We start from the raw sequence: 12792 nt of genomic DNA on the forward strand, positions 1-12792 counted from the left end.
TCTTCACTAAAGTTTCACCTACTGTAAGGTTTTCCTGGTCTCCTTTAATGTTAGTGCCTTCCTTATGAGTGAACTTCCAATTTATCCTGTATGTACCTTGTTTGTTCCTTGTTAAGGCAATATGACTTAAATGAATAGGGTCTGGACTTAGAACCATTAATTCTAGAGTTCAATTCCCATCTCTAAACATTTACCAATGCCATAACTATTGTCATCATTTAATTTCTCTTGACCTCAGACTATAAAAGTAGCATAATATTGCTTACTCCCCATGGTTGTTGTGAGGCTCAAATGAGATTATGTATACTCATAGCACTTTGCAAATATAATAGTACTATATACCTATCAGTTCTATCATCAGAACTGATGAATTCTACCCTTAGGTGAAGCTCAGAGATTCAATTCAATTTAAGAAATATTTATTGAAGTGAGGGACTATTGAATCATGTATCAAACTAGTTGACAGTTGGCAAAATATTGGGTAAACAAAGGCATTTTTTTTAAAAAAAGGCATTGCCTTCAAGTAACTTACAAAGGATATAGCATGTAATCACATATGTTGATTCAAAATACTTAAAGAAAGGAGAGAACATTTACAACTAAGGGAACTGTGAAAAGGCCTCACAGTGGAGTTGTTCTACTGGGCTTAATCTAAGGATTCCAAGATGCAGAAGTGAGAATGGATTGGTATTCAATAGATGTAACATCTGTAACATGCTTCGTCTAAAAGCAGATAAGGAGGAGATAGAATGCTAAGTTCTGAGAATAGCAAGAAGGCCTCTTTCAGTGGAACATAGAGGACATTCAAAATTTGAAATGCCTAGAAAACCAACTATCTGGGGAGACATAGGAAAAATGAGAAACCAAATTATGAAGAGTTTTTCACGCGCAGGTGAGAAATTTACATTTTATCCTGTCAGTGATGGATAGCAACTGCTATTTTATAAACATGGGAGTAACATGGCAAGCTCTGTACTTCGGACAGATTATTTTGGCAGTGAAGTTGCATTCTGGGTGACTTATAGGAGAGCAGTACCCTCTATGATTAATCCTCTTTAGGAACCATTTGGATTCAATGGCAGTTGTTTATTACATTAGTAACTTCTAAACATCAAGAATAGACAAACTATTTATCCTGTTTCCAAGACCACACCTGTTGATTGAAACTCATACTAAAACTCCTTTTCCAGTCCATGAAAGATGTCTCTCAGTTCTTTTGATAAAATGAAATGATTGATATACTCTTATCTTAATGCCTGACCAGGCCTTCCCCAGATCAGCTATGCACTCCTACTTTTTGAAAACTTCTTCTTTTTGAAACAAATGAGCTTTCATCATAAATCTTTTACTTTCCAAACTGTTTGATCTTCTGTCTCTCACTGAGACCTGGCTTCCTCCCAAAGACACCACTGCCCCAGCCACCCTTTCAACAGTGACTGCACTCTCACTCATCCCTCCTGACTACCAGATTAAGGTGGGGGAGTTGGAATTCTCTTACTCCCAATTTCTAATTCTGAACTCTCACATTACCATCATCATTCAGTAATTCCAGACTTTGACTCACAGTATATATGCCACCTAATCAATAATCTGATCATTGTTCCATTGTCTACTGACCTCTGAGACACTCCATTTCTTTCTTCAATGAGTTCAGCATCTGGCTTGCAATCTTTCTTCACCAACTCCTGCCTTCACACTATAGAATTGCAACTTACATATTGATATTTCCCTCAAAAATTTCACAGTTACCAACTTATTCATTCCTGTAAGGGTCTAAAATTCTAGCTATGATGTCTAAAAAATCTAATGTGTGATTGCCTTAAATTAGAAGCTTTAGCACCAGTCTTTAAGCATTAAGCATTTATTAAAGCATACTAGGTATTAGAAAAAAAGAGAACATGAAGTAAAAAAAGGCCTATCTAGCCTAGAGTTTTCAGCCTGGTCCATTTCTTCCTCAAGTTCTCTATCAGGAGCCTGCTTCAACCATGAACTCTTCTCAAACTGAGTGTGGAAACTTTTTTTTTGTGATTTTTTTTTAAGTGAGGCAATTGGGGTTAAGTGACTTACCCAGGGTCACACAGCTAGTAAGTGCTAAGTGTCTGAGGCTGGATTTGAACTCAGGTACTCCTGACTCCAGGGCCGGTGCTTTATCCACTGCGCTACCTAGCCGCCCCATGTGGAAACTTTTTTATAGATCTGGAGCAGAGGTGGTCCTTATACACTGGATCTAACTGATTGGTAGGCATCATCCAAATCCATTGGTTCACTGGACTTGAAGGTGGTCTCTAGTTGAGTTCAAAGTCCTTAGCTTCTGAGAACAATACCTTCTTAAGGGCCAGCCAGGTGTGGTTACAATCTAATTAACTTGAATAGGCTAATCAGCAAAATCAATCACTCTCACTTAATTCAATCGGTTTAGATTAATCTCCAGGTGAGCTTTTGAGTATCTGCCAAATCCCATTATTTTCTCACATTCCTAATAACCTTCTATCATCTCCATTCTCACACTTATCTTCAATTTCTCACCATTTACTGATTGCTTCCTTATTGGCTAAAAACATGCCCATGTCTTCAACCGTCCTGAAATAAACCCTCACTTGATCTATCCAAGCCTACTAGTTATCATAGCATATCTTTCTTCCATTTTGTGACTAAACTCCTCAAGAAGGCTATCTACTGGGGGCAGCTAGGTGGTGCAGTGGATAAACCACTGGCCCTGGATTCAGGAGGACTGGAGTTCAAATTCAGCCTCAGACACTTGACACTTACTAGCTGTGTGACCCTGGGTAAGTCACTTAATCCTTATTGCTCTACCCCCTTCCAAAAAAAGGCTATCTATCATGATTGCTTCTACTTCCTTTCCTTGCATTCTTTTCATAACTCTCTATAACTTTTGAGCTCAACATTTAACTAAAACTGTTCTCTCCAAAGTGACCAATGATCACGCAACTGACAAATCTAATGGTGTTTTCTCAATCCTCATCCTTCTTTGCTTTTCTGAAGCCTTTGAAACTCTCAATCACCCTCTTCTTGATATTTTCTTCTCTCTAGAATTTCAAGACACTATTTTCTTTTCTAGTTCTCCTGTTACTTATTTGACCATTCCTCCTCAGTTTCCTTGCCTGAATCATTATTCCTTCTTATTAATAATGGAATCATCCTAGTTTTTGTCATATTGTCACACATAGACTTCTATGTACAGGTAAAATAGGAAGTTGAAATAAGTATCTGGAGACATGGATAAGAATAAGAAGATGAAATGTCATGGCAATGTAGAGGGGTAGCAAATAATATCAGCTACAAGAATAACCATACCAGTGATATCACAGATCTTAACTATTTAATAAGGAGGAGTCAGACATATATAATGAATACCATATAGCAACACACTGAAAAAGTGCCTTTAAAATGAAATTTTAAAGTTCAGGATAAAAAAAAGAAAGAAGTTACTCAAAATTGTATGAAAATGTGTATGCATGCCTTTTGCTAACAAAGGATAATCATCTTTTTATTGTTACAAATATTTCAAGCTTCTTAAATAGATTAAAAAAGTCATACAAGGGGGAAGCTAGTTGGTGCAGTGGATGAAGCACCGGCCCTGGATTCAGGAGGACCTGAGTTCAACACCAACCTCAGACACTCACTAGCTGTGTGACCCTGGGCAAGTCACTTAACCATCATTGCCCCACCAAAAAAAAAGTCATATGCATTTTCATAGCATACATAAAATGCTACATCTTACATGTTAAAATCCATAAGACATGTTATAATAAAATTACAGGAAGTAGTTTCCAGGAGCTTTTTTTCCCAGAGATACTAGAGAAACAAAGAAAAGATGACATATGGCACAAGTTTAATTCCATAGTTTTACATTTAAGACATGCCCTTTAGCAGAGCTTACATTGCTTCCCTTTTTAATTTTGGCATGAAAGCTGTCAGAATGTTTATCGACACCTATTTTTCTAAAGCAGAAATTCTGCACTTCATCTTCAAATGAGAAATGAAGATTCAGTGTTTCCATATTCTGTTTACCCTAACTTCATTCTACCTGCCTTTCTGAGAAATGTTATCTTAATGCAATGAGCATCTCAAAGAATAAACTCATAGATTTTCATATGTAAATCTAGGAGGGACCTAATATATCATATAATCCAATTCCCCTCATTTTATAGGTGTAAAAAATGTGGCCAGAGAGATTTGGTGATTTGTCCAGAAACATGCATTAATAAAAAAGAAGCAAGATTGTAACGCTAGTTCAATGAGTTTTTCTTTTTCCATTAAGTCAAACCTGGCATACTTAGAAAATTAAAGTTTGAAGCATTATTTTCATTTCTAAAGCCTATCTACTGATAAAGTTTATTATGGGGAGCATTAATTGGGCGGCTTGCCATAATACTGGGGTAAGAAAGGAGATTAACAGTCTCTTTTCCATAAACAAAAGAGGATTATTAATGGGAACAAATCTATAACACAGGTGAAGTTAATAGACCTAGGGACAATATTAATTCCTTACATAGTCTAAGAGGTTAAGTGATTTCCCAAAGAGCTATATGAAACAAAAATCCAAATCATAAATCATATTATTGTAAAATCATAGATTTAATGGCAAAAGGGATCTCAGAGGTTCTCTGGTCCAACATCCTCATTCTACCAATGAGAAGACTGAAACTAAAAGAGATTAAGTGACTTTTCCAAGATCACAGATACAGTAAGCAGCAATATCATGATATGAAATCAGGAACAACAAATTATGTACTCTTTTCAAGGTACCATGCTGCCTCCTATTCCATATTGTAGGAATCTCTCTACCGCACAAGCCTCTACAGAGAAGCCCAGCCACTCAATATTTGGAACAGGGAAAGAATGTTATGTTTAGTGCCAAAGGTTTGGGGTAGAAATTCAATATTTGTCACTTTCTATGCATGTGACCATGGCAATTGATTTAACCCCATCAGGCCTCAATTTCCACATTTATAAAATAAGAGCGTTGTGTTAGATCAGTGGTGTCTAATTCTAATAGAAATAGCCTGCTGGCTGCCTATTGGCTTACAAGCCTACAAATTAACTTCATATATAGTGATGTCTTTTTACTTATTTTCTTAAATATTTCCAAATTTCAATTTAATCTGGTTCAAGGAGCCATATACCTCCCACTAGCCCCAGTGGAAACCTGTGATACAGCTTTCTGATCCATCATCAAAAGAGTAAAAATCACTACGTAGCAGATACACATTTTGCAGGCTCAGTAGTGGAGTAATAGCCTACTTGAGGCCACATATCTTTGCTTATCAAGGCCTAAAGTATATCCAAAAGACTTGGGAGTTGACTGGGCTAAGAAATGTTGCTGCCACTTACTTCAAGACCCATAAACTGACTGCCTATTTCCACCTGATCACATGAATACCTCAATAAACATTTCTAGTTTGCTATATTATTCCTGTAAATAATTTCCAGAACCTTGTCATTTGAAACAATGGAGATATCAAACCAGCACACTTAGTTTAGTTTTATTCCCCCAATAGAAGGCAAACTCTGTGGGCATAGATTGTTTCATTTTTTTTTGTCTTTGTAAATTTAGGGCCTATAGCATTGTGCCTAGTACATAGCAATACATACAGACATAGACATACACACACACACACACACACACACACACACATATATATATATATATATATATATATGTGTGTGTGTGTGTGTCTTTTTTGATACCAATAAATATCACTTTGATGATTCAAGAATTTTCAGTGTTTCAAGATCAATTCTCTAAGAATCAATTACCATAGTACAGTATTTTAGTTAAAAATTTATAGGGTATAAGAGATTGAACTAAATTTATATTGACCTAAAGGAAATCTTAAAATTATTTTCTATTTGAAAATTTTATTAAAAATAGTATCATCAGTAGTTTCTTTCTCCTAAATTTTAACCCAGAGGGGAAAATCTGTTTATTTCAGTGCTCACATTAGCTGGAGTTAGGTTAGTTAAGGTTTCACTATATTTAAAAAAAAAGTCCTGTAAAATGTTATTTAGATTTTTTCAGATCACAGCACACCCAAATAAGAAAGAGTATCATGATACTCCATTAAGGAATAAGATAGATATAAGATAATCTTTCCTTTTTACAGAAATATTCTTGCTAATGCATTCTGAATGCAGGAATCATTAAATTTTCTTAGGAGTGGATATTAAACTCTTTAATTATTCAACAAATAAATTGGGAAATGGTCATTCACTTTACAAAATATTTCAAAATAATTTCCTTTAAAATATTCAATTAAATAAACATTTTGCACACAATTTTTAAAGAAAATATATGCTATTGTGTAAAGAGAGGTGTATCTTTTGTGATTATAACATTCCTTTTCTATTGACATCTTAGGTTCCTGGGAGGGTTTTATCCAGAGGTCACTTTTTTTATTACAATGGTAATATATACTAATATGAATGAAGATGGAAGAAAAAAACAAAACTGTAGGTTTGAACTTAATGCCCCTTTCACTATGAAAGAGTTTTCCTGAAGGAAATATCTGACCGCTACATCTGGGAGAGGGAATTTTATTTCTATTATCAGAGCAAAGCATATTTAATTACAGTTGAATGACATTGCAAATGCACTTAAAAGTCAATATGTGAACAATGTCTATTCCTCATATCCACTTCATTTCTTAGAAAAGCTAAATAGTCAACACAAAGAAGATATGGAGTACCAATGAGTCCAAGTCAACAACTGGGTATGCAAATACAATTACCTATTTCAGCAGAATATATTTGTAACCATATGCCAGGAGATACCATTCTATACATACATCAAACAGGACATCCAAATTCACATTAAATTCCCATAACTATGTTTCCTGTAGAGCTAAAGAGGTTAAAGCATAAAAGATTTTACTTTATGGTCACCCCATCCTAACCACAGAAACTTGATTTTTAGATCTTGTATCTGTAACATACTGTCAGAAATCACATAATTCCTTCCACTGCTTTATCATAGACAAAATGAAGATTGAAAGTTAACTACCTACTGAGAAAATCAAAAAATATCCCCTCAGATAAGAATTAGAAAATGCTAGAAAGCTATAGTCTGAGTCAGTAAAATACCTGTACCAAGAAGTTAAGAAGTCAAATACAACAAATGACATAGGAATTACTAATCATCCCATGTACAATGTAATCACAAAATATGCAGGTACAGTGTGAGGGAAAACCTCCCAAAATGATGTGACTTATATACCAGACCAACATTAAGGCCAAGCTATCAGAAATGTGCAGAATCTTCTCCACCCACAGCTTCTCTTTCATGGCATTCTAATATTTTTAATATTCAACCTAATATTGCAACTATCAAATGGTAGGTTCCACTATGTATGTTTCAAGAAAGAAATAGGAATTTCCATAGAAGTAGGATGAGCCTCAAAACAGTATTTTACTACACTTTTTTTCCTTTTTTCCAAAGACATTTATCACATTTTGAAAAGCAGAGACTGTCGCCAACAGAAGCAGGTAGGAAAAAAATTTTAAAATCATTATTAGCATGTCACTTACCATATTTATTGATGACACAGGTCCAATGCTGTTAACGTAAATGTCAACATCAATAACTGTTGGTTTTACTGTGGAAAGAAAAATTCAACATTTAGCATACTGTGTATAAGAGAGATATTACATTCAGGCCAAACTTTCCAATAACACCTGAATTGTCCCATTTCCATGTCAAGTGTAGTCATGAAAGAGGGCGTATTCAATAGGAACAAGATTGCAATCATAATTTAAACCTTATATGATACAATCTTAAGAGTCTTCTTAGAGAAATAAGTAGCACTTCTATTTCAATAACACAAATTAAGTGAAACCAGGTAATATCTGGTAAATTATTTTAGGAATAAAGGAAATGAAGAAACTTAGTTATGCTACTGTTGAGGCGGAAAAGAGCATTAACAGTTCATCCTGTGATTTAGGCTCGCGTCTTCCAGAAATAATTTTATTTTATCCTAAATCTAATTCCATGTTTCTAGTTTGGTGAAAAAGATTCCAAACTGTAATGGTCCCCCTTCCTTCTGCCATGACTCTGTCCCTATGAAATTTTCTATTAACTTTTAAAGGTATCTACAACAAGGGACTGATACTTACCCAAGTCACTTTCTTTCTGGACTATTCAGGACCTAAGCCCTTAATAAAATAAAAGGATTCCCTCCTTATTTCATTGATATCTTAATTATTTTTCAATGGAGTGGGGTGAATTCTGCCCTGCCCCAATCAACTCATTTGCGCAGGTGGTTTGGAGACTGACTCTTAGATGAGTCAATAACGAAAGCACTTCAAGGTTGGAGGACAATGTTATTCTTTGAAGAAATGTCTGGTATCAGTCTTAATCCATTTTACTAAGGAAGTCTTTTTGTTCTTTTATCATGTGCCATAACCTTTCTCTCTCCCCCCCCTCTCTCATTAGTAAATTGGAGTGAAGTGACTTGCCCAGGGTCACACAGCTAGCAAGTGTCAAGTGTCTGAGGTTAGATATGAACTCAGGTCCTCCTGAATGGATAAAGCTGGTGCTTTATCCATTGTGCCACCTAGCTGCCTCCTCCAGTATTTTCTCTTGTAGAAAAGAAAGAATTTTAAAAGAAAATACATTTATAAACACTTCTAAAGAAACTAAAGGGGATTTTAAAAAATAGGTCTCTATAGCAACTACCTAGCTGATATAGAAATAACAAATTATCAAAGCTGGAAGGTACCTCGAAGGGCCTTTTTCCTGTACCTGACCCAGGACCCTTCTCTTTCCCTTTATAATATCCTTGACAACTTATTATCCAGTCACTTCCTGAAAGTCTCTCATGAAAGTGAAATCATCATTTTCCCAAGGGAAAATATTTTACTTTGGGGGCAATTCTAATCATTAGGAAGTTTTTCATTTATATCAATCTGAAATCTGCCCCTTTGCAACTGCTTCCCCTTTGTTCCTGGATAATTCAGTTCTCCAGAAGTATATAGGATGCATAACAGATACAGCCCTAGACGTGGAGGCAGAAAGTCTTAAGTTCAAATCCAGCCTCAGACACTTCCTTGCTGTGACGCTAGGCAAGTCACTTAATTCTGTTTGTCTCAGTTTCCTCAACCATAAAACAGAGATAATAATAACATCCTACTTCACAGAGTTTTAGTGAGGATTAAATGAGATGGTATTTGTAAAGCACTTAGCACAGTGCCTAATGCATGGCTTTGATATAAATGTTCATTCCTTTCTCTTTACTCCCCCTCTAGAGACAGAATAAGCCGAATGCTTCAAATATGTAAAGAAGGCCATCATGCCATCATGACCACCACAAAGAAGTTTCTCATCTCCAAACTAAACATCCCTCACTCCTTCAAATAATTTTCATATGACATGACAAATAACAATGGCCTCTAATAATTTTTTATCACACATCTCTATTAGGAAAGAAAGAAAGAAAGAAAGAAAGAAAGAAAGAAAGAAAGAAAGAAAGAAAGAAAGAAAGAAAGAAAGAAAGAAAGAAAGAAAGAGTGAGAAAAAGAGAGAGAAAGAAAAGAGAGAGAGAGAAAGAAAAGAGAGAGAGAAAGAGAGAAAGAAAGAGAGAAAGAAAAAGAGAGAAAGAAAGAGAGAGAGAGAGAGAGAAAGAAAGAAAGAAAGGAAGGAAGGAAGGAAGGAAGGAAGGAAGGAAGGAAGGAAGGAAGGAAGGAAGGAAGAGAAGGAAGGAAGGAAGGAAGGAAGGAAGGAAGGAAGGAAGGAAGGAAGGAAGGAAGGAAGAAAGGAAGGAAGGAAGGAAAGAAGAAAGAGAGTGGTGGAGGGAGGGGGAAAGGAAGGAGAAAGAAAAACAGATGAAAGTTGTTTTGATCACTAACTCTATATTCCCCAAATCACAGCCTATTGTGAGGTTAGGAACTTTTCATACCCAGGAGTGAGGTTGAGTAGTATGGAGTAGTGTATTGTTGGGCTATCGTTGTTGAAGGGTTGAGATGTTTGCAATGGAGACAAACACAGGCTTGGTTATCACAAGGGATCAAACTCAGGGGTGTTCTGGAGTAAGCTCATTCCAACCCAAGAGAATTAGCTGTTAAATTTTCAATGTGAGCATTTTACATCTTAAAAATCAAAAAATATCGCAAAATAGGGCTTGTTTTACTATTTTGTCAGTTATCTAGAATTAAAGTGATAGAGACAATCTTAACACATAAAAAATAAAATTGTGTCTTAAGTACAGATTCCCCACCACAGTCCCCTCAGAAATTAGTTATTAAATATATTTTTTTTGTTTTGGTGAGGCAATTGGGGTTAAGTGACTTGCCCAGGGTCACACAGCTAGTAAGTGTTAAGTGTCTGAGGTGGGATTTGAACTCAGGTCCTCCTGACTCCAGGGCCAGTGCTCTATGCCACCTAGCTGCCCCATTAGTTATTAAATATTTACCAGCACACCTCTGTCCAAATATGACCTCTCCTCACACTCTCTAACTGGTTAATCACTCACTTGTTGGACTGATGCCCCAGACCTCCAGGAGAAGGACCTTTACTTTAGAGACCAGTGGTCTACAGTATTCTCATAATCCTGGTTTCCAAATCTCTGAATGTTCTCTTCAAATGGTCAAATGGCTTTGTGATCTCACTGGTGAGACAAACCTCTCCAAAGAAATAGATCGCAACCCACCTATGTCTGCCCATTTTGTGCTATTCTTATCCATGTACTTCCATAATTTCATACCTTTTTGTTATCTTCTTCCATTATTCCAGGATGTTCTAATGGGCTTAAACCCCAAAGAATGTTGAACTGAAATACTTATGGATGGGCAAATTTTCAATGCAAATTCTGAAAGCAAATGGCTGTCTAGACTCTTAGTTCAATCAGTAAATTATGATTATTCATAACTGATATGTAACTTGAAATGCATCCTTAGTTAAACACCTCAATGAAAAAATAACCTAGTTAGCATGTTTGCAATTAATATATCCCAAAATCTGAATAGTACAAAATAAATCAAAATGCTTCTATTCAAAATAGTAAAACCTAATCCTGGCAGGCCTTTTTGTCTGGATCTCTGAGGAAAGAAATTTTATTTTCCATATTTTTGGATCTGCTTAAAGAATACAGAAAATTCATAACACGATATTCCTTCAGATGTGTATACAGATGTAATTCATTCATGAGATCCTAAAGAAATTCTGTAGCTCTTATGTTTCTTTGACAGAACCAGATGGAGGAAAAAGTTCTTACTCAGGTGTAAGCCAGGTTTTAGATTTGTTGAGATAGCAGGAGTCTAAGTAAGAACAGCTGATTGCCATCTGAAATGAAAAATTCTAACATTATTTCCTGATACAAAGAACTCTTAGCTGTTGACAGTGAATAAGAGGCAATTGTCCATCACAGAACTTTCTGCACAGAAAGGGGACAAACAGTTCCCCTTAATCTCTTTCTTTTTAAAGTGATTATTTTTGTGGAAATAAAGGGATCTAATGGCTGTATTAGCAATTATTTCAATAAGTACACTACAATTTTGCTAAATAACTGATTGTTCACAACTGCACATCTTAATTGACTGATTTTCTCTTGCCTAGAAATGTTGAGCTGTACATGGAGATTTTTCTTATATCAAATTCTGGCCCTTTCAGTTATGTTGCTTTAGCAAATGAGAATTTCAAGACCTCCCTGAAAAGTGACAGAAAGATTACAAATTAGTGCCTACACTTTCACTATGATTTTGTCAGTGGACCTGAGTAATGTACACTTCAAAACTGTCAGCATCTTAGAAAACATACCGAGAAAGTTTTTTGTAGCTTGTACATAGCTATAATTAAACATTGTCAAAAGAACTATTCTCCACCCCATTTTAAACTAAGTTTTGTGAGTCACATGTGATGAGTCTTTCCTCCAAACAATTCAGAAAGTATTATGTTCCTGAATGGCATTTAGAACCAATTATTAGCTATCAATGAGTCAACTATTAAATGTTTTCAGAGTACTATGTTGTGTTGTGTCCTTATAAAAGAGTCAGAAATGTTCCTATCATACAAACTATGCAACAGTTAGGTAGAAAAGATGTTTTCCTCATCTGAATAATAATCAGATCAAACTCAAAGGTCTCCCCTAGTACTAAGCCTATGACTATGTATACAGAATCATAGAATTACAGAATTGTAGTTTTGGAAAGGAACTAAGAAGCTATCTTACCAATCCATCTTTGAAAAGAATTCCTACTGAAATACAAGACATATGATCATGGAGTTTCTGCTTAAAGACCTACAAGGGAGGGACAGAGCCAAGATGGTGGAGGAAAGGCAGTGATTTCCTTTAGCTCTCCCCAGGACCCCTCCTAATGATTTCAAATAATGCTGGAAGGCAATTCCTGGAATAGCAGAACCCACAAAAAAGCAGGGTGAACTAATTTCTCAGCTAAAGACAACTTAGAAGTTCAACAAGAAATGTCTGTTTTATCTGGGTGAGCATGGCGTATAGCTCAGTTGAGATGTCACCAGCACAAAGCCAGCAACAGCAACAGTATACCCATAGTATGCCTTTGGGCCTATGAATCAGCTGGGCAGTGGCTGCTTCTGGAACTCAACCCATGGATGGTGAGGAAGTCCATTGGTTGGCCAGAGGGGGATTGCAGGAGTCTCTTTGCTGGAGCTGAGATGGGACTCTGTTGTTTCACTGGTACTCGATTCCAGGTTAAACGGTTGGGTTCTGGTCCCAGGTCGGGGAGGAGAAAAAGCATACTGGAACTTGCAGCCATAGTGGAGTAAGGCACTGTCTTGGGTTCCAGAGTAGGAAAGCAGACCTG

General features: G+C 36.1%; 1 protein-coding gene across 1 annotated transcript in view; it reads right to left on the bottom strand.

The window, feature by feature from the left end:
• Window positions 1-651: 651 nt before the first annotated feature.
• The window catches only part of LOC122747415 (gamma-aminobutyric acid receptor subunit gamma-3-like), a 61297-nt gene continuing 49156 nt past the window's right edge, over window positions 652-12792 (bottom strand). Inside the window, exons 3-4 of the mRNA XM_043993445.1 lie at window positions 7549-7616; window positions 652-723 (exon numbers count right to left, since the gene is read on the bottom strand). Coding sequence (XP_043849380.1) covers window positions 652-723; window positions 7549-7616 — 140 coding nt within the window. The remainder of the gene's footprint in view (window positions 724-7548; window positions 7617-12792) is intronic.

Source organism: Dromiciops gliroides, chromosome 3 (genome assembly GCF_019393635.1).
Source record: "Dromiciops gliroides isolate mDroGli1 chromosome 3, mDroGli1.pri, whole genome shotgun sequence".
Classification (NCBI taxonomy): domain Eukaryota; kingdom Metazoa; phylum Chordata; class Mammalia; order Microbiotheria; family Microbiotheriidae; genus Dromiciops; species Dromiciops gliroides.